Here is a 27200-nt window from a genome sequence, read left to right on the forward strand (position 1 = left end):
TTGCTGCTGGGGCGGCGGCGGCGGCGGTGCTGGAGGAGGGGGAGAGCAAAGGAGAGAGGAAGGGGGAGGGACAGGGGGAGGGGGAGGTCATGTTTGTGTTTGAGGTTGTCAAGTGAAGGAGGGATCCCAGGCGCCGCTGCCGCCGCCGCCGCCGCCGCGCAGGGGTCGCGGTGGTTCCGAGCTGCTGCTGCTGCTTCTGCTGCCGCCGGAGCTGCTGCTGTGGCTGCGGCTGCTGCTGCTGCTGCCTTCCCCAGCGGCGGCGGCGGCCGCCGCCGCCATCAGCAGCTCCAAAGCGGGGGCCGGGGCCGGCTTCGGCGGCGGCGGCGGCGGCGGCTCCGCAGCTGCCGGTTTGAAGTGGGCTCCGCAGCGGCAGTAACGCCGCAGCCAGCCCGAGGAGGAGGCGGAGCGAGGGGCGAGGCGAGGGAGGACCCGCGGATAACGCGATCCCCGGGCTGGGGGTGCGGGCAGGGAGGAGGGAGTGTGGGTCCCCTGCGACCTGCCGGGAGAGGAGCCGAGCGGAGCGAGCGGGGAGGGGAGGGGATGGCGGGGTGGGGGGAGACACTTCCTACTAGTGCGCGCCTCAGCCCTGCTGCAACCGCCGGAGCTCCGGTCTCGTAGCCTGACCAGGTAAAAAAGAAATCTCACCTCCCCGCAAACCTTGTTAGAGCCGCAGACGCATTTTGGGGGATGGGGGGCTGGATTCCAGGAGGAAAGAAAAGGGGGGGGGGTCGTGAGGAAGACCAGGCCTCAGCTTTCCCACCCCACGGCTTTGTGGGTTTCTCTTTCTCCCCTTTTCTTCTCCTCCCCCCTCCTTCTTTAAAGTCCCTGTTTACTCTCGTCTTTCCCCTCTGGATTGTAGATAAGCGCATGCAGTAGTTGTGATTGGAAAGATGGGCTTGTAGTTGTGTTGGTTAGGGGCTTGCATCTCGGTGGTGCTTGCTAATGAGTTATTGGCTGTGAAAGGGAGAGTGAAGAGAGGCGTGTGTGTGTGTGTGTGTGTGTGTGTGTGTGTGTGTGTGTGTGTCTGAGAGAGAGAGAGAGAGAGAGAGAGAGAGAGAGAGAGAGAGAGAGAGAGAGCGCGAGCGAGCGAGCGCGAGCTCGAGGTGGGGAGGCTTGGATGCCGCCGCTGCTCTCCTCTCCTCCTCCTCCCGGCTCCATCGCTTTCTCTTTTTCCTCCTCTTCCTCCTCCTCCACATCCACTCTCGGGTCTGTCCTGGGTTTGCAGTTCCATCCCCCCTCGTCCTGGCATGTGAAGCGCTTTGTTCAGTGCAGCGTTGCAGAGGGGTTTTCCCAGGCTCCGCCCTCCACATTCATTCATGTTTTTCCCTTTGCAACTGTCTTTACGCTTTTGATCATGTCATGTTTTTGCTGTATGTAGTAATTTTTTTTTCCATAAAGGAATGATCGTACTAAGCTAGTGTAAGGCTGCAGGCTTAAAAATGTCCATCTTCTCCCATAAAGGTTTTAATATGGAATGGTGAGCTAGGAAGGGTGGGTAGGCAGTGTAGGGGTAGAAGGAAGAGATATTGATAGACCGAAATTTTACACATTTGAAATTTTATAGTCCAAATCGTTTTGAATTATATAATTGTTTTAGATTAAAATTGAAGTTCACACTTTTCGAAGTCTTAGGTATTATGACTATTTTCGGCACCGTGTGTATAAAAAGAAATGTAGTTCAAGGATCTGATGATTATTTAGCACTAATTATACTTAATTCTGTATTGGATAAATGAGCAAACAAGGTTCCCCGGTTGTGGCTTATTAGCTATTACAATACAGAGAGCCTGACCATATCCTATGCCTGACAAATCACTTAGAATACATCATGCCATGCACTTTATTATCATCCATTATTATGTTTTACATTCTTCCAAATATTCTTTTTCCAAGAGATTTATAAATATTTTAGGATGGCCATTAATGACTGAGCCAGAGGAAGGGAAAAGACATTTAATAACAATAGGTAGCTTTTGCCTTCTTTCTCTTTCAGAGATTTCCAAGCACCAATCCATGGCATTTCTAAAAGCTTGTGTTACTGTATCAGTGTTCCAAGACTTGTCTCTTTTCCTACAAATGCCAACTGACTTTCACTATTAGAATTATTTCTTAGCTACATGGTACTTGACTGTTTCAAATAATGAATTCCTAGTGACTAGCTCACTAGGAATTAAAAACATTTTAATTCCCCTGTTTCTGGCTTTGGGGCCTTTGTATAGTGATCATGCTGTCCTATTAGAAACAGAGAAAATAATAGTACTTGGTGTTTGTTTACCAACTGTCTTTCAAAGGAGCTTAATGAAAAAAGAAAAACCTGCTTTTTAACTGTGGTGTTTATTACAAGCTCCATCTGAGTGATTGGGAGAAGTGATGGATTTTTGTAGTTAATTTGGGGAGGGAGAGTTGACATTTTTTTTTCCTAATGCTTCCTGGTCGTATGAAAGTGACTGGGTTCTCCATGGATATCTTAAGGAGTTCCTGGTAGCTCCCATCCCTGGAAAGTCATATTAGAGGCCAGAGATGGACTGACTCTATGTCTCTTCTGAGGAGCATCCTAAAAAAAAAGAAAAAAAGAAAAGCCTCATCATTTAATAGTTGGCCATTAGAGGATTTTATGTGTGTGTATATGACATACACACACACATTCATGAAATCCTTAGCTAAGGCATAGATGGAAAGAGTACAAATACTCATGAAATCACAGATCTTTAAAGTATTCTTGGAGGTGAAGATTACTGTATATAATAAATACATTTTATTGTTCTATTCAATAGTTGATATTTATAGTAATACATACTTTAAGGATCCAGGATTTCATTAGTGTGGATGTACCTCCCAACTGATGCAGATTGCAACTGTTGAATTCCCTAGTTGACCATAGTGGTGAGTTGCTGTGGTTGTAATAATTCTCTATTGATGAATGTCTATTAACTTACCTAATTGGATTCTTCTTTGGGCTAGAAGCCCAAAGTTTTAATGCATTTCATCAAGAGAGGACCTGTTAGGGGGCAGCTAGGTGGCATAGTAGGTAAAGCACCAGTCCTGCATTCAGGAGGATATGAGTTCAAATTCGGCCTCAGACACTTGACACTAGCTGTGTGACTGTGGACAAGTCACTTAACCCTTTTATTGCCCTTCACCCCCCAAAAATGATAGGACCTATTAGAACTTGTGCTCTTACTGGTGGAGTCTTAGAGAACCCTCCATGGCAAGATGAAGCATTGGAGGACTTAATTGAAGTGTAGTAGTGTTTTTATGATTAGTAGAAATCATTGAAAACTGAGGTGGGGCTGTTTTCCAGTTTTACTGTTAAGGAATCTCAGATGTAAAAAACTGGACTTAATCATTGCATTCAAATCCTGCTCCTGACATGTTACTAGCTGTGTGACTGTGGGCAAGTTACTCAGCCTCTCTGAATTTCTGACCTTCAAGTCAGGAAGACCTGGCTTCAAGGCCTACCACTGATATAATGTCTTTGTAACCTTTGGAAAAATCACTTAACACCTCAGTATGCTAGACAGCTCTCTAAGGTATAAATTGCACAACAAATGTCAATTTGTAGCAAATTGGTAGAGGGAGCTTCCTCAAGAGCAGTGACTTAGACCTCTGAAATCATGGGTCCTGACTAATGCCTTCACCTGCCCCACCAGACCACCTCCAGAGGACGAAATAAAATAGTGAATGCAAAGTCCCTTTTAAACTTCAGATCTTGAGACAAACATGTCTAGTCTTACTGCTGCCATCCTTACTAAAGGCCAAGCCTGGATGGCAGATCAGTGAGCCTTGAAGAGAGAGCTTTCCTTCTTTGATGCCTGTTTTTGAATTTTGACTCCTATGCTGACACAGGAGTCTCAGTATTTGTACCAATTTATCATTGAGTAGTTTTGCTTTCATTTCCACAGTACATGGACTAGCTGACACATTTTGTGGGTTTATGGAGCTACCCTTCCTTGACCTGGTTATACCACCATTTCTAAGAGGAAAGAGTTGCCTGTGACTAAGAGAAGATGCCTCGAACTAAACAAATTCATCCCAGAAATCTGAGAGGTAAGAGGCTATGCGTTTTTTTCCTTCTAAAAAAGAATATCATGTTTGGAGTATGAAACTTGCCATAAATCTTGCAAGGAGATATCTTGAGTAATGAGAATCAGCAAGATTTGTGGAATATAAAATCGAGGATCAAACAGTTTTGAGTGGCACAATGACTATGCTGCCATTGATAGACTGGTTAAAGGTCTAAATAGAAGCATCTCTCAGCAGTCAGTGGGATTGCTTTTCCTTTGAGCGATCTATCTCCAAAAAAAGGGCTTTAGTCAAAAGTTTTTTTTTTTCCCTAATCTAGGAGTTCCATCAGTTTCTGTTGTTTCTCAGGAAATGCTTAATGAATAATTTATTTGCATTGATATTTGTCTCCATTATTAGTTTACAAGTCAGAATACCTGGTTTAGAGGTAAAGAACAACTAGTACAGGTTTTTTGTTGTTGTTGTTGTTTTTTGCGGGGCAGTGGGGGTTAAGTGACTTGCCCAGGGTCACACAGCTAGTAAGTGTCAAGTGTATGAGGCCGGATTTGAACTCAGGTACTCCTGAATCCAGGGCTGGTGCTTTATCCACTGTGCCACCTAGCTGCCCCACTAGTACCAGTTTTTAAGAATTAATTTTGACATCTATTGGATCTATTACTTGCAGAACTTGAAAGCAGGAAATTTGACCTGTTTTCCATCAGGAAATAGAAGGTCAGCCAGTAGTGGATGGTATATAATTCACATAAAGAATGGAAGTGTGTTTTTTTTCTCTTGTAGGAGAAGCATTATTTTAATACCAGTTAAGTAAGTTCTTCCAGCCCTTATGATTTCTTTTTCTTTTCTTTTCTTTTTTTTTTTGGTGAGGCAATGGGGGTTAAGTGACTTGCCCAGGGTCACACAGCTAGTAAGTGTCAAGTGTCTGAGGCTGGATTTGAACTCAGGTCCTCCTGACTCCAGGGCTGGTGCTTTATCCACTGCGCCACCTAGCTGCCCCCCAGGAAAACTGTTTCATTAGCCCAAGCAAAAGTGATATACCAATTCATGCATGAGGTTTGTTGTTGTTGTTGTTGTTTTTAAAGAGTGAGTATCTGAGTATGAGATTTAACAGACTTATGAAATTCATTTTCAAAAGGAATCAGATAATACTGTAAATTATATTTGCTCAATCTGCATTTCAAAAAAGTTTTGAAATTGGTAGAAATTTTGGTAAATTATTTTACTTAAAAAGATTTATGATACTCAGGTGCTAGTTGCTTTTTTTTTGGTGGTTATTTGTTGTTTTTTTGTGGGGGGGGGGGTATTGGGGGTTAAGTGACTTGCCCAGGGTCACACAGCTTGTGTCAAGTGTCTGAGGTCAGATTTGAACTCAGGTCCTCCTGAATCTAAGGCAGGTGCTTTATCCACTGCTCCACCTAGCTGCCAGCCAGGTGCTAATTATTTAAGACTAACCTGGAGAGTACAGGTCATAGGTTTTTTTTTTTTTTGTTGTTGTTGTTTGTTTGTTTTTATATCAAACGTACTTTACAATTCAGAGTTTAAAAAGGAAAAAAAAATGCAGTGCAGAAATTATCAATAGTTTTGAAGCTAAAGAAGGTGGAAAATGAAATTGTCATCCTACCAGTGAGAAGCTACCCTATTCCTTAACTTGAATGGTTAATTGTATTCACTGTTTGAGGCACAGGAGAGCAATTTACAGTAAATTAATGTATTGAATAATATTGATGGCCTTCAGTAGGTTAATGACCTGCCCAAAGCTAAAGTTCCTATTCATGAATAGGATCTGATTCAATAACTCAGTTCCTTCCTGATAAATACATAATAACAACATCAGAAATGCTATTGGAAAAGTAACATTTTATATTAATGAAATTTTAAAAATCATCTCTCTACTGGCTGAATTTCTATAAGCTACTGTGGTCTGCAATACAAAGAAAATGAAAACTCTCTGCTCTTCTGGACCTTATATTTCTAGTGGGAATATACAATGTATACATAGATACATAATAATTTTCTTACTTTCCTCAAATTCCTAGAAACAAGAAGGGAAACATTATGAATATTTTGTGACACCTTGATAAAATCTCTCATCATAATTTTATGGACAAAATGGAGAGATGTGGACCAGATGTTAGTACAGTTAGATGAGGTCCTAACTACTTGAAAGCCTGGGCCCCAATGAATGGTGATAAATAGATAAATGTCAATCTGGAGGGACCTCTTGAGTGGTATACCAAAAGACTCTGTTCTTAATGCTGTTCTGTTTAATGTTATGACATGGATGACATCCTTAACAAATTTCTTTAATGCTTTGAAGCTCAAGGCAGCTGATATCTTAGATAATAGAAATGGATCCGAAAAGATTATAGTGGAATGAAATAGTGTTTTGAGATGATTAAGATGAAACTATATACCAATAGGAAATTTTAAAAAGCTAGAAATGCAGGCTCAGGCTGACAGTAAGCATATTTCTTCATAGGTCTAAGTAACAATATTTATAGCTATTAAATTGTGTTTTAGGAACTGAAGGATTTCTAGTTTCTAAAGCTGTTCTTCTGCTTATATATTAATAAATGGAAGTTACAACAATTATTATTTTGGTTTAGTGATAATAACTTATATGTTTAGACTAAAAAGTATGTGTTGAGACAAACAATCCTTGGGGTATGATTTTGCATCATTAGTATTTAATGTGGTGGCTGGTTTGGACCAAATGACTCAGAATTCATACTTGAGTTCTATTATTGAATCCACAAGAAATCACTCACCTTCATTGCCAAATGTAGAGATTATTTCACACCAAACTAACTAAAAAAGTTGAATAAGTATCTCAGTGAACCACTTTGAATACAGAAGAAAGTCACTGTAAAATTTTTGGCTCCCAATGCAAAAAGAGAATCCGAATTAAATTCACAGAAAGCCTGCTGAGAGTCATTAAGGAGTCTCAGAAAAATAAATATAGAATTGGGCATGGATCTTTTCTTGGGAAATTAAAGGAACATTTCCGTAGTTAAATTGTAGCTGAAGTAAATATGGTGATGGTGGGTATCCCTTCCTACCAGGAGTATTGAAGTAATGATTCATCAGAGGGGTCAGAGTGAGCAGATGTCCCAGTGGTATGCTTAAAGCTTAATCAACTATTTTGATTATGAATTGCATCATTTAAAAAGTTATATTGTCTTAGTTTTCTTTTAGGCCGTCTAGCCTTGTTACTATAGAATTTATGATCACCCCAAGAAATGACTGAAAGGTATTAATATTTTATAAAAATAGTATACTTAAACAATTAAGTTTAGCCAGCTTTTTTTTTTAATAGTTGGTCATATGTGGCTTTTTAAAAATTTGCGACTAAATTTTCATACTGGGATATCTCTGTTTTCCTTTGTGTTATTTTTGGGGGCACTCAAGAGCTATGATTTAATCTAGTATAGAAACTTTTATTCTTTCAGTACCTCTCCAGCTATGCAGATCATCAACCTCCCTGTAACTTAAAGTCTTAGAGTGTTGCCTGAGGCTCTGAGAAGTTAGTGAGTTGCTGAGAAACCTGGAAAGTTTTCTAAAAGAAATTAGGTTTAGGCATAGTATCTTGAAAGTTCCCAATGGATATAGTGGACTATACCAAAAAGGTCATATCATAAGCATATTAGTATAAATGATCTGGAACTGCCTTTCAGTCACTCAAAAATGAAAAAAGCAATCCATATTTTCAAGGAGCTCACAGTCTAATAGGGAAAACAACATGTACAAATGGGACAAAGACAGGATAAGTTGGAGATACTCAACAGACAGAAGTGGGATCAGGAGAGGTTTCTCATAGAGGGTGATTACTTGTGATTTAAAGAAATCCAATAGATAGACATGAGGAGGGAGATAATTTCAAGTATGGAGGACTGTTAATGAAAATGCTGGCAATCTGGAGATGGAGTGCATTGAGTAACAGAAAGGAAGCCAGTGTCACTAGATCGAAGAGAATGTAGGGAAAAATGGTAGTAAGGTATAAGAAGACTGGAAATGTAGGAGGAGGCCTGGTTGTAAAGTGCTTAAAATGTCAAAAAAGAGGATTTTATATTTAGTCCCAAAGGTAATTTTCACAACTTTGGATAAGGAAAGAGTTCTTTGACTAAACAAAGAATAGATATTATTATCAAAGATGAAATGGACACTTTTGATGACATAAAGTTGAAAAACTCTCCCACAAACTCAGTATAGATTGAAATAGAAGGAAAATGATTAACTGGGGGAAAAAATCTTTGCAGAAATTTCTCTGATAGTTGTCTGATACCCAGGTTATACAGGGTATCCCAAAAGTCAATTAACAGGTTACAGCTGCAACAAGACTCTTGGGATAGCTTATATAAGGACTTGGTGCAAATCTATAAGAACAACACTCCATCTTCAAATGATCAAAAGGTTTAAACATGCAGTTTTCAAAAGGAGAAATGCAAGTTATCAACAACCCCATGAAAATATTTTAAATTACTTAATAAGATGAATGAAAATCAAAACAGCTCCAAGTTTCCACCTCACACCCATTAGGATGGCAAAAGGTTGTTTTTTGTTTTTGTTTTTTTCAAAAGCAAAATGGCAGTTGTTGGAGGGGCTCTAGGAGGATAGGCACATTGATGCATTGGTGGTAGAGCTTTGTTGCAGTCAAAGCATTCTGTAAAGTAATTTGGAACTATACATTGAGGGTCTCCCATCTATTTGAACCAGTGACACTACAACAAAGTACAAATCCAAAGGAGAATTCAAAGAAAGAGTTCTTATCTGAGTTTTGTACATATGCATGGTTATAGGTACAAAAATATTTATAGCAGCACTTTCTGTTGTAACAAAGAATTGGGAACAAAGTAGATGCTCATCACTTGGAAAGTGGCTGAACAAATTATGGTGTATGAATATTATTGTACTGTATGAAATGACAATAAGGACAGGTTCAGAGAAAGCTAGGAAGACTTGTACAAGATATAGAATGTATCGGGGACAGCTAGGTGGCTCAGTGGATAAAGTACCAGCCCTGGATTCAGGAGGACATGAGTTCAAATCCGACCTCAGAGACTTGACACTACCTGTGTGACTATGGGCAAGTCACTTAACCCTCATTGCCCTGCCCCCCCCAAAACATATAGAATGTATCTTCTACTTGATATAAATTTGAGCAGAACCCAGAGAACAACTTCTATAATGCCTACAACAATGTAAAGGAAAACCACTGAAAGATTTAAAACTCCGATACAACAAGCAGTAATATCTTCAGAAAACTGATGATAAGGAAACATTTTTTAAAAAGACAGGTGATAGAAAATGAGATATGTTTTCCAGACCGAACTATTGTGTAGATTTGTTTTTCTTGTAATTATTTCAAGGGAAAGCTTCTGTTTGGGAAGGAAGAGTTGTTGGAGGATGATTAATGGGTAGTGATCATGTGGTGTGTTTTTTTGCGTGTGTGTGTGTGTGTGTGTGTGTGTGTGTATGTGTGTGTGTGTGTGGTTTTTTTTAAAGAAGGCTTCATTGAAGAATTTAGGATTATGCAGAAGTGAGCAGAAGGAAGTTCAGAAGGGACACAAATAAGGATGGTTTTGTTGTTATCATGTTAAATTTAATATATACATAAAACCCTAAACTGCACATAGTGAAAGTTAATAGTTTTCTGTTCTTTTGCATGTTGAAATATTACTGTTTAAGTTCATTATTGAAGATCATTTTCTTTTTTGAAATTTTATAAAAGTACTTTATTATTTTCCAGTTACATGTAAGGATAGTTTTCAACATTTGTTTTCATAGGATTTTTAGTTCCAAATTTTTCTCCCGTCCTCCCTTCCCTCCCCCCTCCCCAAGAAGGAAAGCAATCTGATATAGGTTATATATGCATAATCACATTAAACATATTTCTGCATTAGTCATATTGTGAAAGAAGAATCAGAGCACAAGGGAAAAACCTCAAAAAAGAAGGAGGAAAAAAACCAGCCCCAAAGTAGAAACAGTATGGTTCAATTTGCATTCAGAATCCACAGTTCTTTTTTCTGGATGTGGAGAACATTTTCTGTCCCGAGTTCTTTGAAATTGTTTTGGATTATTGCACTTCTGAGAAGAGCCAAGTCTATCACAGTTGATAATCACACAATGTTTCTGTTACGGTGTACAGTGTTCTCCTGGTTCTGCTCCTCTCAGCATCAGTTCATGTAAGTCCTTTAAGGTTTCTTTGAAATCTGCCTGTTCTTCCTTTTTTTTTTTTTTGGTGGGACAGTGAGGGTTAAGTGACTTGCCCAGGGTCACACAGCTAGTAAGTGTTAAGTGTCTGAGGTCAGATTTGAACTCAGGTCCTCCTGAATCCAGGGCTGGTGCTTTATCCACTGTACCACCTAGCTGCCCCCCCTTCATAATTTCTTACAGCACAGTAGTATTCTATTACATTCATATACCACAACTTGTTCTGACATTCCCAATCGATGGGCGTTCCCTTGATTTCCAATTCTTTGCCATCACAAAGAGAGCTTTTATAAATATTTTTGTAAGTGTGGGTCCTTTTCCCTCTTGAAGAAGATCATTTTCACAAAAAAATGAAAAAAAGTTAAATGCCTTGTTTATATTTAGCACACAGCTTGCATGGGTTAGAGGAAAGACTTGAACCCACAGTTTATGGACTCTGACTAATCCTCTAGCCATGACTTTATGCTGCTTTTTGGACTCCGTTTTAGTAAAATTTAAAAAATAGATTTGGCAGAGGTGTTCATATTGTAACATAAATTTGGATCTGGAAGGGATGTTACTGATTATCTGGTGCAGTCCCCTCATTTTACTGATGCAGCAGTTGAGGTCTAGAGTTGAATTTACTTGCCTAGTGGTGATACAGATGTCTAAGTAGCAACTCTGGGGTTGGAATATATAGAGGTCCTGTGACTTGAAATCTACAATAATGAGCATCATATTCTTCCTTAATTTTTTTCTAATACTGTTTAGTTTTCAATAGACTGCACTTCAATAAACTTTTATTGAATACCTGTTGTATACATGGAATTATAGTTGAGATTAGCAACACAGATTAAAATAAAAATCCCTGCCCTCAAAGAATTATAACCTGATATCAGAGGCGGAGGTAGGATCATGCATATACACAGATAAGGAAAAATCTGATAGGGACAGAGGAAAAAATCAAAACAAAGTTCTCTTAAGAAATTTATGGAAGGAAAGATCACTTTCATGGGTGAATGCTGGGAAGATTAGAGAGGGCATCATGGAAGAGTTGGTACTTGAGCTGGTCCTGAAAGCAAGACAGATTTTCAACTGACAGGGTTGGGGGGGAAGAGTGATGTGGTCCATTAAAAAAAAATGAGGGAAATGGTCTATATTAATGAAAGGAAGTAGGAAAAGGCAGGATGAGAATGGAGAACTGACTTTTACTCCTGGCCTTTGACAACTTTCCCCACTTGTTAGTGGGCTCTTGCTTTTCAAATTACTTAATCTGTGTACATGTTGTAAACTATGAGTACTTTGAGACAGGGACTATCTCTCTTTCTCTCCCCCCCTCTTCTTGCATTGTCTCTCCATTGCCTAGCTAATAGTAACAATTTAATGGTTGTTGAATTTAACAACCAGTATTATAGTTGGCTGGGACTCAAGAAAAAGAAGAGGGGAGTAGAGTGAAATAAATTCTGAAAGATAGGTTGGAGCCAGATTTTTACAAGCCTTAAACACAAGGATACTGAGTTAGTATTTTATCCTAAAGGCAGTAGGGAACCATTGAAAGTTTTTTGAGTAGGGATGTGACCTGGGCACGCTGCACATTAGTAAGGTGATTTTGGAAGCTGGGTGAAGAATGGATTGGGGTGGAGATGCTGGAGGGAGGGAGATTAGGTAGGACATTGATTGCAACAGTTTAGAATAGAGATAATGAGGGTCTGGATGAGAGTGTTTGCTGCCTGATTTGAGAGAGGGGACAGATGCAAGAAATACTGGAGACATAAAATCTACAGGATTCCCTGCCCTCACCTGTTAGTGCTCGTTATACTTCATTATTTGTACAAGTATTATATTCATAAAGTAGAATGTAAGCTTCTTGAGAGCAAACTTTTTTTTTGTCTTTCTGTCTATCTCCAGTGCTTAGCATGATGCCTTGTACATAGTGTTTTTAAATGTATATTGAGGTTTGGGTAAACCAGGAAAGCTATATGTGTGTGTGTGTGTGTTTATCTGTCTATATAGAGACACATATATGCATATATACACATACATACATACATACATACATACATACATACGGACAAACAAATGGGAAGCACAACAACAAAACTAAATTAAATGTTGCATATAAAAATTAGATCTTTTCAATGTGTTTTGATTTTTTTCTGAATTTTTGTTTTCTTTTTTTCTTAAAAAAAATCTTTGTTATAAGGGATGGCTGTCAGAGGGTAAGAGGAGTGATGCGAGAGGGAAATCTGGGCAATGTAAAAAACAATGAGTAAAAATCTATAAAAAGATTAATATAGAGTCTCAACAGTCTTATGTGATACAAATCAAATTTCCTTGTTTAATCAACATTCCCATTATAACAACATAGCCTTAAAGTTTGTGATGTTTCATAGAAATCTTTATTAAGAACCTTTTTCCCCTTTTAAGTCATCTTTCACAATTTAAAAATAATTTTGTTTCATATTTTGTGTTATAATATTTTAAAATATACATGGACAGCTTTTTAGTTAACAGGGAAAAATGGAAAAGTGGTTGTTGCTGGTGTTAGTATCAGTTTCATTATAATCATTAAAAGTTATTGTGCACAATAGCTTGTTTTCATAAATCTAATTGAATCAAAGCATTAAAAAGCTTTAGATTTATAACTATCTGATTTTCATATGTTTTATTTTTTAGCTTTTATCTTGAAAGCTTTTAATATCTATTATTTGAATACTTAGCTACTTTAATGCTTTTCTTTTTGAAAGCAAACACAGAACACTGTAATAAAGCAATGATATAAGAAATAAACAGACTAGTAATTTCACTTCAGAGCTAAGTACATACTTAAAAGCTTTAGTTTTCTCTTTCCACATAGCAAAATAGATATAGCATGTAATATATGAAAAATAGTAGCACAGTAATCTAGGTTTGTGGTTGATAGAACCATAACTCATTAATTTATAATTCTTGGTAATTCAGACAGCACTAGGGAAAACTTACCATCATAATGCCTGTGGGGAAGCGGATGTTAAGTACTAAAATTGTGTTAATTTTCATAAGAGATGAATTTGATTTTAAGTACATTAGCAACACCATTTGCATACTGACAGTGGGACGATTAGAATTGATTTTTAGGTATTCAGTTAAACCAGTCTGATAAGACTTAGTAGCATTTTATCAGTTTTGAAAGAAAGCTTTTTGGGGGGTGTGTGCAGTAAGGAGGGTTAAGGGGTTAAGTGACTTGCCCAGGGTCACACAGCTAGTGTCAAATGTCTGAGACTGGATTTAAACACAGGTCTTCCTGAATCCAGGGCCGGTGCTTTATCCACTGTGTTACCTAGCTGCTCCATATATATGTGTGTGTGTGTGTGTGTGTGTGTGTGTGTGTGTGTGTGTGTGTGTGTGTGTGTGTGTGTGTGTGTGTGTGTGTGTATATATATATATATATATATATATATATATATATATATATATATTTTTTTTTTTAAGAAAAATAGAACTGCTTTCCAGATCCAAAGTCATAGTCTTATGCTAAGATGCCCAATTGCCTTATACTTAGTGCATTATAACATTTTATACTTTACTGATCTCTTAGAATTTTCAAACAAAAGAGTTTTCTTTGAAAAGCAAAGACTTTGTAAGAGAATTTTCTACATGGGAGGTGTTAAGGTTGGTCTATAATGCAGATAATAAACTGTCCAACAGGAATCATTGCGGTCAAGTTACTAAATGGAGCCTTCTTGGTCTTTCAAGTGTCAACCAGCATCTATTCAATAAACATCTTTTGAGTTTTCATATATGCAAGAAACTCTGTTAGTTGTGGTAGAGTATATAAAAATGAATGTCAGGGTCCTTGTCTTGAAGGACTTTTATCTTTAAAGACTCTGTCATTATCATACTTAATATTGTTTAGCACATTGTATTTTTAAGTACTCCTATAGTTACTATGTTCTTCTTTGGGAGTTTGGATGGACCTGTGATATTAATGATGCAGGTGTATCCTTCAACTATGTAGAAGTGAATCTATCCACACTTTCTCATTCTATGCAACTCTTACTCTTGTCCTCCTTTGCATTATTCATGTGGGGTCCTTCTTGACATTGGATGGGTACAAATGAACCACACAGGTAGATCATTGGTTGTTCCTTGCTCATATTCTATGACCAGCCCATCTTTTTTTCCAGTCATACATCATTCAGTATTTTTTCATCACTTCTCTGTATCCTACTCATGTTCATCATCTATCTCTCTGTTGTCCTTCCAGTAATCTTCAACATCAGTTCTTTGGGAATTGTGGCATTCTCTGCTTTGTTGCCATATGTAATAGCAATATTAATAATAAGAGTGATGATATGATAACATATATCTATATGGATATGGATATGGATATGGATATGGATATGGATATGGATATAGATATAGATATAGATATAGATATAGATATAGATATAGATATAGAGATAGAGATAGAGATAGAGATAGAGATAGAGATAGAGATAGAGATAGAGATAGAGCCTACTACATGCCAGACTCTATACTAAGCACTTTATAAAATATTTTCTCATTTTATTCTCCCAATAACTCTGGGAGGTGTTTTCCTTATCCTCATTTTACAGATGAGGAAACCAAGGTAAAACAGAGGTCAAGTGACCAGGGTCACACAACTAATAAGGGTCTAAAAGGGTCACACAACTAATAAGGGTCTAAAAGGGTCACACAACTAATAAGGGTCTGAGGTCAAATTTGAACTCAGGTCTTCTCAACTTCAGGACCTGTACTCGAACTACTGAGCCATCCAACTGAAGACTAGTATTTTAAAGAATGGGATTTTGTTCCAGGGAATAGCTTGAGGTCATTAAAAGCACTGTATAGTTTTCTAGAGGCAGTTCTCTGGGAATTAAGCTACTCTCTTTTCCCTCAGGCTGGATTCATTTCATTGTTTGCAGTGTTTGTCCAAGATGTGTGTGCTCATGGACCTGCTCTACTGGCTGTCTATCTAATTGCATATCAGAGTCTAGATGAGAGACATTCTTCATCCATTTGGTTTTTATTCTGTGGTTAGCTTTTGGGTGATTAAAAATCTTTTTTAGGAGATTGCATACCAGTACTTAATTTATCCAGATCAATGCCATCCACGCTAGAACTCATGAGAGCAGCAAATACCTTTATGGAGTTTCTATCTTCTTGTCTAATGTTGTTTTTGACATTTATACTCAGTGTCTTCAAACAAAGTTCTATCTGTTATTTCTTTTAAGGAATTTAAAATAATTTCTGTGTGTATATGTGTTAGAGAGAACTTGTGGAGCAGAGTTATTATGATGACATTTATATTATCTGTGTATTTGTAGGTTAAATATGTAGGTAAGGCATCTTTTGTTGTTTTAAGGAATATTAAATTCATCCCATCCTTTATAGTGGTTTTGATACCGATTTGGCTGGGACCTTTGGTGCTTTTTATCACTGGCAGTATACTAGGTGATTCTGTCTTAATGCAGTTACTTGTTTTTCTAGTTAAACACACTGTGCTAGGAAAGGGGTGGTGGTTTAGGCTATACATTTTTCATAATGAGTACATAGAAAAGTCTACTTGGAACGGTAAGAGTTGGAGGTGTCTTTTTAGTCATTCAAGAAGTGTATTTTGCTAAACCACAGAACAAACAGCTCTTGTTATTTAGGCCAGAATATACAGGATTGATTGCACCTTCTCATTCTCTTCTCCTCCCACCCCCATTTTTAAGCTATCAAAAAGATCGCTTAACATTTTTCATGTTCTAAATTTGCAATACTTTAATTAAACAATAAACACAAATCCCAAGTTCTTAAGGAAAAGTTTTGCTTTCAAAGATTCTTTACATGGTTTCCTTCATCAAATGTAGTTGAAAGAGGGACAAAGGATTCAGTGTTGTTCAGTCATTTCAGTTGAGTCCAATTCTCTGTGATCCCATTTGGGGTTTTCTTGGAGTAGCTTGCCATTTCCTTCTCCAGACTATTTTACAGATGAGGAAGCTTGAGGCAAACAAGGGTAAGTGACTTGCACAGGATCATATAGCTAGTTAGTGTCTGAGTCCAGATTTTAACTCAGGAAGATAGTCTTCCTGACTCCAGGCCTGGCATTCTATCTGCTGGGCCACCCAGCTGCCCAAGTATTAAGAAGGGGAATATGTTTTCAATGTCAGCATTAAATTTTGGACATAAAGGCTTAGAAAACATTTAGCAGTCTTTTGGGCAAACTTTCATTTAAAATGTAAAGGTCTAGAGTAAAAAGTTCTCTTTTTCTTTTTCCCAGCACAGTATAGTATATTTTCCAGTATAACAGAGTATCGAATGTGTGCATTTCATGAAAAATGAACTTGTATTCTGGCTATATATTGGAATGGTTCAGTGAACTGTTATAAATAAAGAAGGAATGGAATCTCTTAAGAGATATAGTTGTATTTCAAGTAATAACATTTTAGTTCAGAGCATTTAATTAACTGCTCCTGTAGGATCCGTAGAAGTAAGACTTTCTGTTCCTTTCAAAAGTTTTCATTTCAATTGGGAATACTCATTATATTTATGGAAAATATTTAAGGACATTAAAAAATGAACCAAGAAAACCAGTGGATGAAGACTGTTTATCCAGTCTTCGATATGCAGTTGGATAGGCAACTTTTAGAGCTCATCCATTTTTGTTGTGCACGTGCATCTGTGTGTGTGTGTGTATGTATGTGTTACATACACATATAGGGCACATTACAAATCAGCAGTGACCTATTACCAGAACTATAACGGAAGAAAAGGGAGGATCAGATTGCCTTTGGAAAATTGTGAAGTTTTTAAAAGTTACTCTAAGTTTCTCCTGGAAACAAACAAAAAAAACTCTTAAACATCAGTAGGCTTCCAGTGATGCTGTTTGTGAATCATGGAACACAACTGTCTCCCATGAAATGAAGTTGAGAGTCATCTAAAGCACAGTGGAGAGGCCCAGGGATGGTGGGTATGAAAAGGCTACAACATATGGTAAAGAAGGAATGATGATAGAAAAGTAGCATAAGGGATGTCATCAAATATGTGTGAATAGAAAAAAGGTGGCAAGAAGGAGGGAAAACTGATAGATAATTGTTCTGTTGGTGTTCCTGGGGCTGTCAAAGAAAACTTAAAGCAGGCAGTGAGCTTATTGTGTGAGGGACTCCTTGTGGTGAGCTGGGGGAGGTCATGGGGGAGGATTGTACAGGGTGACCAGGCACACCTGGGCTGTCATCTTCAATCCTGGAGGGAGTCCTCACCTATATGAGATCAGATCTGTGAAGCACTAGAGTACAAAATCATTAGTCAAAATTTAATTTCTTAGTAAGCTGATTTCATTGTTCCTGCCAGGGGAGAATAGCAACATACATTTATATAGCACTTTAATGTCGACAAAGTGCTCTTAACACAATCCTGTCAGGTAGGCAATGCAAATGTTATTGTCCCCATTTTGCAGTAGAGGAAAATGAAACTAGAGATGAAGTGACTTGTCCAAAATTATACACCTAGTAAATGTTCCTGGATCTGAGAGTTGCCTGGGAAATAGGAAGATTAAATGTCTTGCCTATAGTCCTCCTGAATGTATCAGAATTGGGACTGAAACCTAGGTTTTCCTGCCTTGCCAGACTGGGTTGCCACTCTGCTATGTTGCCTCTCTGGTATTCTTTTTTAATTTTGACTATATCATTTTTAGTTTTGATACATACTTTTCAGTTGACTAAAGAAGAATTTTCATAAATAATGCTCTGGGATTAAAACAAATTAATTTTTGTAATCCACTGTGTACACTTTAGTTGGTGTTATCCTGAACTGTTGGCTTCAGACAGTGAAAAAGAGCATATTGGGTAACAAGGTAAACGAATTAGATTGTTTTTCCATATAGTGAACTCTGTAATTTGGGTAAATTTACTGGGTGAAGTTTGGAAGTTTCAAGAAATATAGAGACAGATAAGATGTTATGGTCATTTTTATTGGCTCCTTTACCACTTTGGAAAAATGGTTGAGCTTTTCTTTCCTGTTGTAAAGAATTAAGATTTCCTTATTATTGTTGGAGAAATGATGCTTTCAGATATCACTAAGTAAGCCTAAAGCATGTTGACTGCAGACTACCTTTTTCTCTTGTGGTGCTATTCCCCACTGCTGCCCCTCTCCCCTGTTTTTTAAACATTAGCTAAAGTAGGGAGTCGGAGTTATATTTCTGTCAGAAAACCAAGAATTGTTCTAGCCTCTTTGAGGAAGAAGTGACAGGTTCCTACCCCGCCCCCTTCTATGTGTGTGTATCTGTCCATCTGTCTATCTCTCTCATTTATCTTCTTTCCACCCATATAACATTACTCTTCTTGTTTGGCCCCTTATTATCTCTCACCTGATGGATTATAATAGCCTTTAAGTGGTCTCCCTGCCTCAAATCTCTCTACTCTCCATGAACAATGATCAATCATTTTTGCTATTGTTCACTTGTTCTACTCCTAGGTGGCCCTACTCACCATCCTAAAGTGCCCTCTCTGATCACCACTCTCCTAGATGTGTTATTTTCTCCAATAGAATGTAAGCTCCTTGAGGGTAGGGGCTGTCTTTGTTTTTGTTCTTCTCAAGCATAGATCTAACCCCGTCATTCTATTACTCAGTAAACTCTAGTGGTTCTCTATTACCATAGGGGTTCTTAACCTCTTTTGTGTCTTGTACCTCTTTGGAAGTCTACTGAGGCCTATGTATCTCTTCTTAGAATAATGTTTTTAAATGTATAATATAGAATACATAGGATTACGAAGGAAACCAATTATATTGAAATCGTTATCCTAACTGCAACAATTTAAGGAAAAAACCCAGCCGAACAGACAGAGCTTCAGGGACATTAAATTAAGAAGCCTTGCCCTAGGATCAAAGGTACATTTTTTTTTTTTTTGGCCATTTAAAGCCCTTTGTAGCCTATCTCCAGTCTACCTTTCCAGACTTATCACATATAACTCCTTTTCATGCACATTCTGGATCAGCCAAACTGACCCTTTTGCTGTTCATCACACTGAGAATTGCATCTCTTAATTCTATACCTTCACAGAAGCTGTCCCCAATACCTATAATGGACTTCCCCCTCACTGCCACTTCTTCGAATCCTTAGTTTGCTTCAGAGGTCAGCTCATCTGCACCCTCCTACATTCCCAATCCAGTGATAGCTTCTGTACCTGTGCCCATTCCAACCCCCAAATATCCTTGTATTTATTTTGTATATCTATGAGAGGTTTGTGGAATAGTGGCTACAGAGCTGGCTGTAGAATCAGGAAGATTTGGGGTCAAGTCTCATCTCTGAACCCTATGGGGTCATTTGAATTACTTATTTTTCAGTGCTCTAGGCAAATCTCTTAGGACTCTTAAGTAGCAGAGAAGGAACCAACCTGCATAGGTAGTGTGAGAAATACCACTCCAATAACTTCTAGAACTCAGTGATAGTGATGTGTCAAAAGTTCATTTATTGTCATTCTCTCAGAATGGGCCACCCCCTAGTGGAGTGAACAATGATGCAGGATCCAGGCCTGTTGTTGTTGTTGTTGTTGTTGTTTTTTCGTGTGTGTGTGTGTGTGTGTGTGTGTGTGTGTGTGTGAGAATTGGGGTCAAGTGACTTGCCCAGGGTCACACAGCTAGTAAGTGTTAAGTGTCTGAGGTCGGATTTGAACTGAGGTCCTCCTGAATCCAGCTGCTCTATCCACTGTGCCACCTCTCCAGGCCTGTTTTTATCTCTTCCTATCTCTAATGGCTATTGGCCCTCCCTCTAGGGTTACAATCTACAGGAACTGGCTAATCAATCTAAGCTGTTCTTCTCTATTTGAATTAACCCCTTTTGTGGATATTAGCATTTAAGTATCTGCTTCTATTCTCAGAATCTGAATCCACTTTCCCTGACCTAATCTCTCAATCTGAATACCCACTAATGGCCTGTGGGTGTATTCTGAAACGAATCTTCACTGCCTGTGGATAGTGAGAGAAGTCCACTTCTCCCCCATTTTCTTACAAGGAGAGAGAATTTCCTCATGTGGGAGTTCCCTATGTCAGTGAAATCACATATTTAGTTTCTTTACTATTCTCTCCTGCCCTATGTTTTGTATATACTTCTATGTGCCATTTGAAGCCCTTCACAATCTGGCCCCAGCCTATCTTTGTACTCTGCAGTCCAGCCAAACTGGCTTTCACTCTGCTCCTCACTTACCACTTAATGTTCCAAATGTTCCAATTCTCACTCTGAGCCTTAAAGTGGGCTACATCTGATGAAGCCTGGAATTTACTCACCTTTTAACGTGAAGCCTTTTCTGATTTCCCCAACTGCTTAAGTGCTTCTTCCTTAGGTACCATGTATTCACACACACACACACACGTATACATTCATATACATGTATATGTATGTATGTACATATGTATATAAAATATGTACACATACGCCTATTATATGTTCATCTTCCCAATAGAATGTAAGCTCCTTGAGAGCAAGTAATGTAATTTTTTTGTCTTTGTATCTCCAGTGCCTGGCACATAGTAGGTAATTGAATACTTGTTGATTGTTTAAATACCATTAAAAGAATGTTAACTTTCTTGCTTACATCAGGAGAAAAGATTACTAGTTATGTTTATATGTGCTGAGGTCAACACTCATCTCAAGGATAGTATTAAAATCAATATGTATTAATATGTTAACTCAAGAAAAACTCTACTATTTATTGAATCCATTTATTGCGGAAAATGAGATTCATTCCAATCTAGTTCTAGCCCAATCTTTCAGAAGCATTTATTAATGACTAAAAAGGCTTAGTATTACTAGACGCCATACAATGTGAAATACACAGCTATGGATATTGACCTCTTGGAAGTTTTAAATTTAAGATAATACTTACTTGGATTGAAATAAAGGCCATAAATAGCTGAACAAACATTTGATAAGTCAAAAAATGACCAAATACTGTATTAACATGTACAAACAATAGGGAGAGTAAATAGCAAGGGAGATGTGTGGTAAAGATTTATGTGTGTTGGTAGTTGATCTGCGTATTGATGGCATATAGGCCATGTTGGTGATGAATTAATACGTATTCTACAATAACATCTTAGACTAGAGTCAAGTTTTTAGTTAGCAAGTTTGTATTTGGCTGAAATGTTCTTTCATGGAAAGATTCCATAGGTCATTCCTTTAGGCAATTGTTTGACCTTTAAGATCTTTCTGACAATAGTAGATTTCTTTCAAGAACTTGTTTTGATTTCTAACCTTGAAGACTGGCTTAGATTGGATGGAAAAGTCATTCTATTTGTATTTTGGAATGACATACCAGGCACTAATAGTTAAAGCTGAATTAATAAACATGTTTACTCCAGAGATTTGAGTATCAGCTACCGATATTGTTTTAAATCTTTTTTTTTTATAACAGGTTTGCATCTTTTAAAAATTCTTGACCAGTGTCAAGAGTTGTGTTTCTGTTTACAAATAGAGATTTGGGGGAGTCTGCTTGTAGAACAATTTTGCTTCCTTAAAAAATACATGTTTTCATTGTAAAATATATTTTGGTTGATTGTTATTTCTGAAGATATAGAAATACTTAAATAAATTTGGATTGAATATTATTTTGAAAGATATAGGAATATTTCACAGTAGCTTTTTGAATGTTCAGTTTGAACTTCTCAAAGGTTTTGCATGCAAATACATCTGTTTGAATGGCTATATTGGGTTGGGCAAAAAGGACTTTAGCAGAAATTATCAGAGATTATACTTTTATAGATATTCTTTGGCTCCCACTGGCATAAGTCTTGTCTAGCTAACCCCAAGATTTGTGTTTGCTTTTTATTTTTCAGCTCCCCCAGTTTTGAGAGTTGTCTCTCCCTGCCAGCTTTATGAAACATTTGCTACTGTATGAATTCAAGGATAAAACTTTTGTTATCCAGCTTGTACTTTATGTCATTTATATGTTTTAGGCTACAGGACTTCACCTATGATACGTCTGAATCCACATAATAATGAGTTGTGTTTTAATGGGATTCTATGGTTGAGGTATAATAAAAATTAATAACCCATTCTTTCCACTGTACTTTTTATTAACTCTGATAGGATACCCTTGTACCAGAATATTTTGCAGTGATTTTTATTGAATATTCAAATGGTGTTTCTTTGCTGGAAGCATTTAATGTTTTTGCTGGATAAATTGTGTACATCATGATGATAAACCTTTAAAATGAAATATTCTGAAGCTGATAAATACTAATAAGCTTTCAATAGTTTATCATAGAATTAATTTAAAAGATTCCTTATTATAGGGTGGAACATAAGTATATTAAAGTTTTATAGTCAGGAACAATGGAATTTAGATTTTCAGAAATGATTAGGGTTCACTAGAGTAGAATCTTGTTTTACTTGTTATGTATCCCAACACAATATTAGTGCGTGGTATTTCTATACTTTCTTTAAACTTTGTAGTAAAACAAAAGATTTTGCAAAGACCAAATTGTCTTTAGCAATTATGGTAATTCATAGTATCATAGATATATAGATGGAAGATAACTTCAAGACCTTTGAATCTAAACCCCTTCGTTTCACAGATTAAAAAACAAACTGATGCACAAAAGTTAAGTAATTTTTTCAATTACAGAACTTGTAAAGTGCTGAGGCAAGGTTCAAACTCAGATCTTCCTAACTTCAAGTCCAGCACTGTACTATGTAGCTACCTCAGTAGATGAGATAGTTTGCAAGGATTAAGGTAAGCACAGAGTTCTATACATGCGGATACATGTCAGTCTGAATCTTGTACTTAGGAAACCACAGTTAAAATGAAGATTACCAATGTTTTGATTTATGTTTTTCACTTTGTTTATGAGTTAAAAATTTTTTTGAATCCATTGGTATAATCATGCGGATTACTGCTCTCCCTTGCATTATTTTAAAGGATGAGGGAAACAATAGCAGTAAAAATTCAGAGGCAAAATACTGGAGGAACTGAGGAAAAATGCCTTTGAGATACCAGGCATTGTGTGATAGATCTTTACATTGGGCTATTCCTGCATCTTCTCTGTCTCTCCCTCCTTCCAGCTCCGTTTTTGATTCCACAATAGCTCAGAGAGGTGGTTTTCAGAAGGTTAGCTAGAGGATGTTGCTTGGGAAGCTTTTGATTTCTTTGTAGCTTAGGTCTGCCCATCATCTGGCACAGACTGTGAAATTCCACTGAGGAAAAAAAAAGCAGTAGATAGATGACTCTTTAAGAAATATAGTAAACTTTGGGGCTGGAATCATGACTTTTTAGATTCAATGAAAACATTACTTAACAATAATGCCTTCAATATTAAATGAAGAACTACTGACACCTCATGGACATATATTATATTTTTAGCTAAAATGCACTTTTTGCATATATTATGTGTACTATGTATATATGTATATGTATGTACACACATATACATGAAAGTAGTAGCTATATGTATACATTTTACCATCTATGTTATCAAGTATAGTTTTTTGGTTAAAAGTATGAATTTTAAAATGTGCTTTTGTATAGGTTATGTAAGTGAAAGATATTAAGCATAAATATATTTATTTGTTTTTATTTAATTCTTTAGCAAATGGGGCAGGGTCCAGATCTGGGAATCAGTAGGGTAATCTGGTGTGGCAATTCTCTCCATTAATACTAACTGGAAACTCTTTTGTGACTTTTAAATTTAGAAAGTTGACTGGGACACTGGGTTAAGTGTCTTATAAGTTGTACAACTAATATTTGTCTGAAACAGGGTTTAAACCTAGGACTTTCAGACTCCTAAGTCTTCATCTACTAGACTACACTCTTCGTTTGAATTGAGTTGTAGTGTGAATCTTCACAATTCAGTCCCAGCTTAGTTCAGTTATTTTCAGAGCAAATTTTGTCTAATTCTGTCTGCTTTGTGACTAAGTTGCACTATATTAATGTCACAGTCACTGCAGAATTCAGCTATTGTATGGAGTGACTTGAAGGGCAAGAAAAAGTGATGTTTTAAACACTGACATTAAATAAATGTAGGATGTATGGTATAGTGGAAGCATATCAGACTGGGAATCAGAGGGTCCAGGTTCTAATTTTTTGTCAAATCTGAGTAAGTCATTTTACTTTTCTGGCTTTAATTTCCTTATCACTTAAGAGGATTTGACCCTAGACCTCTAGATCTCTTCAGCTCAAAAACTGTGAGTATGATTATTGGTTTTTTCAAATTGATTTGTATTATTTGCTGTAAAGAAAGGCTAGTAAAATTGTTTCAGTAGAAATAATAAATAAAACTTATAGATGGACATAAGGCAGTATGTTTTAAAAATAAAAATATTAAAGGTTGAAACTGGTGCATTTAATATTTTAGTAATCCCAATTATCTTTAAAGCATATCTTTGTAAAGTGAATCTTAATTTTTCATTGTGTTCCATAATATTCCAAAAGAGGTGTTCCTATAGACAAAAGTGCCTCGTTAGAGTGTGTTTAAAATTTTAAATTATGAAAAGGGTATGTTAGAAACTCATCTCAAAGAATCCAAGCAGGCAGCAGAGTGTGGTTGAAGGCATCTTTATCCATCTTCGAAGATGGGCACTCTTCTGAATGTGCCAGAGAGTGCACTGAAGTGAGATCCCTCACCTCTATTTATACCCTTCAAGGGGTCCCTCCCGACCAATCACATTAAAGTTTTTTACTATCTCCCTATTTACATTTCAGTTTTTACAGTTATTACAGTTGCTATTTATACAGAATATCAGTAACAGCCTAAGAACCCATCAGGTGATACCAGTTGACCAATCAGATTGCGGCACTAGGCCTTAACCTTATTCTGGGCAAGAATAAGTGCTAGAACAGTGCTGTGTGAACACACATAACCATATATAACTTGGCGAGAACCAAAACTTAAGTCAGGGTTTGAACATTGGGGTCATGTGCGGATCACCTTGGGTACCTTAAAGTGAATTCCCAGCCTAGCCCAACTCCCATAAAACCTAGGCCCCACTCCAGGCCCTGCTTGGGGCCAAAGGCCCAGGAGCCTCACTCAGCTCCCTAGGGCCCCATGTGCCGGGTTGCCCCCTACTGGGAGGTTTGGGCAACAAAGCTGTAGGGCCTGAAACCAGACTCACTCTGCCTTTAGGGCTCTGAGAAGAGTCCAAATATAGTCTTTTTTCTCAGGTATTTTGTTTTTAAGACATTTAAGAACTTTTCAGCTCTTTCTCGGGGCCTACTCAGATCTCTTCTTTGCTATTTTTCCAATGTAATAAGACTCTCCTATGACCGGGGATATCTTTATTCTCAATTTAACAGCTTCTGGATCTTATCTCTTTTTTTTGAATTTGTATTTATATTGATTAACAGAAACATAGGCTCATAGAATTAAAACCAGAAGAGACTTTAGAAATTATACCTTTAATGTTGGGAAATCTGTTAACCTCGACAGATCTCAATTTCCTCATGTGCAAAATGAGGGGATTGGACTAGATTATTAATAAGGCTTGAAGTTTCTATGAGCACTTGCCTTTTGCAGTAGAGGAAGCAGATATCCGGAGAGATTATTTGTATTAAAGCCACACATTTCTCTATTAGTAGACTTGAAATTGAAGCATCGATGTTAACTTACCTAACTTGTCCAGTGCTTCATCCACTACCTTGCAGTAGCACATTTTACCAGTAGATGCTGCTGTGTAACACATGATGCATTCTGTCCTACAAATTACCTAAATTAGAGGCTTTGTTTCTTTCACAAACGTATACTGTTTTTCATCAGTTCTGTCATCTACAATTTTTTAAGCTGAATTTATGGGAAATGTGATATCAGATACTTAAAATTTTAATTATAAAACAATTTTGAATCAAAAATTATTTTATTTTTAATTCATTTAACAATTTTTTATCCTATAAAAGTAGTACTTATTTAAAAGTCAAAGAATGTAGTTTGTTTAAAATTGCAGTAAAATTCTGTTGCTGTGCAAACTAGATCTTATAGGAGGAGGCTGTGACTCACACTTTGTCCAGAGGAGATTTGGGGTTCACACCCTGTGCCTCTATCTCTGGTCCTCTGAGGAAAGAGTTACCATCACATGGATCTATATTGTCTCCTTGTTTTTTTGAGTTACTCTTTTCTTTGAAGCTTAGCAGAAATAAGCGTACCTCTGTAGGCACTTTTTACAAAATGAGCTTTATTATCAGTATGCAGAAGACCCATTGCCAGTTTTTTTCCTCTGGCCTCTTTTTCCCCATTCCCCACATTCCCCCCTTCCATTTTACAGGTGCATTTATGTATTTCCATCTCCTGCCACCCAGTCAGTATCTACTTAGGAAATTGAGACAAATTTTAATATTTAATATTTAGGAAAGCACAGTAATGTAGTTGACAGACGGAGTCAGGAACTATTTATTCAGCTTCTAGCTGTCACAAACTTGAGACCTTGGTAACATCACTTAATGTTGGTTGTTGAATGGAAAGTGCTTCAGGATTGTGAAAGGAAAAAATGGAAAGAATACTTTTCAAAGTCCTTTTGTAAAGTGTAAGGCACTATTAAAAGTTACAATCAATATTAAAATTAAATTAGAATAATAGCTTAATCAGAAGTCATTAGAGATAATTCTAGTTGAAAAAAAAAAATCAAACAAAATGGACATCTGACACTCATTGCAAAGCCACAGAGCCTTCTTGGGCTGTTTCTTTGTGTCTTTACTGCTCTCTTTGTTCTGGACAGTTGAGAGCAGTGTGGAAAGTCAGTGACATATATGTTATAAGTACCATGTGTGCAAAAGACTCAAGGAATGGAAATCACTTAAATTTGAAGCAGAATAGCTTCAGTTTGGACAGAATTTGGACATAATTTCTTGCCTGTAGTGAGAAAACATTGAAGTAGTAGAAATTTGGAGTGAGATATACCTGGGTTTGATTGCTGGTTTTGCTACTTACTTTTCTGTGTGATTTTCTGCATGAGAAACTCTTTTTTTTTTGTTTTTTTGGTGAGGCAACTGGGGCCAAGTGACTTGCCCAAGGTCACACAGCCA

General features: G+C 37.3%; 1 protein-coding gene across 1 annotated transcript in view; it reads left to right on the forward strand.

Annotated features, from left to right (window-relative positions):
* The first annotated feature begins 550 nt into the window (after positions 1–550).
* The window catches only part of HIVEP1 (HIVEP zinc finger 1), a 181774-nt gene continuing 155124 nt past the window's right edge, over positions 551–27200 (forward strand). The window contains 2 exon segments of the mRNA XM_043976628.1: positions 551–627; positions 3903–4047. Coding sequence (XP_043832563.1) covers positions 4008–4047 — 40 coding nt within the window. The 5' untranslated portion in view covers positions 551–627; positions 3903–4007.

This window comes from Dromiciops gliroides, chromosome 1 (genome assembly GCF_019393635.1).
Source record: "Dromiciops gliroides isolate mDroGli1 chromosome 1, mDroGli1.pri, whole genome shotgun sequence".
Taxonomy (NCBI): Eukaryota; Metazoa; Chordata; class Mammalia; order Microbiotheria; family Microbiotheriidae; genus Dromiciops; species Dromiciops gliroides.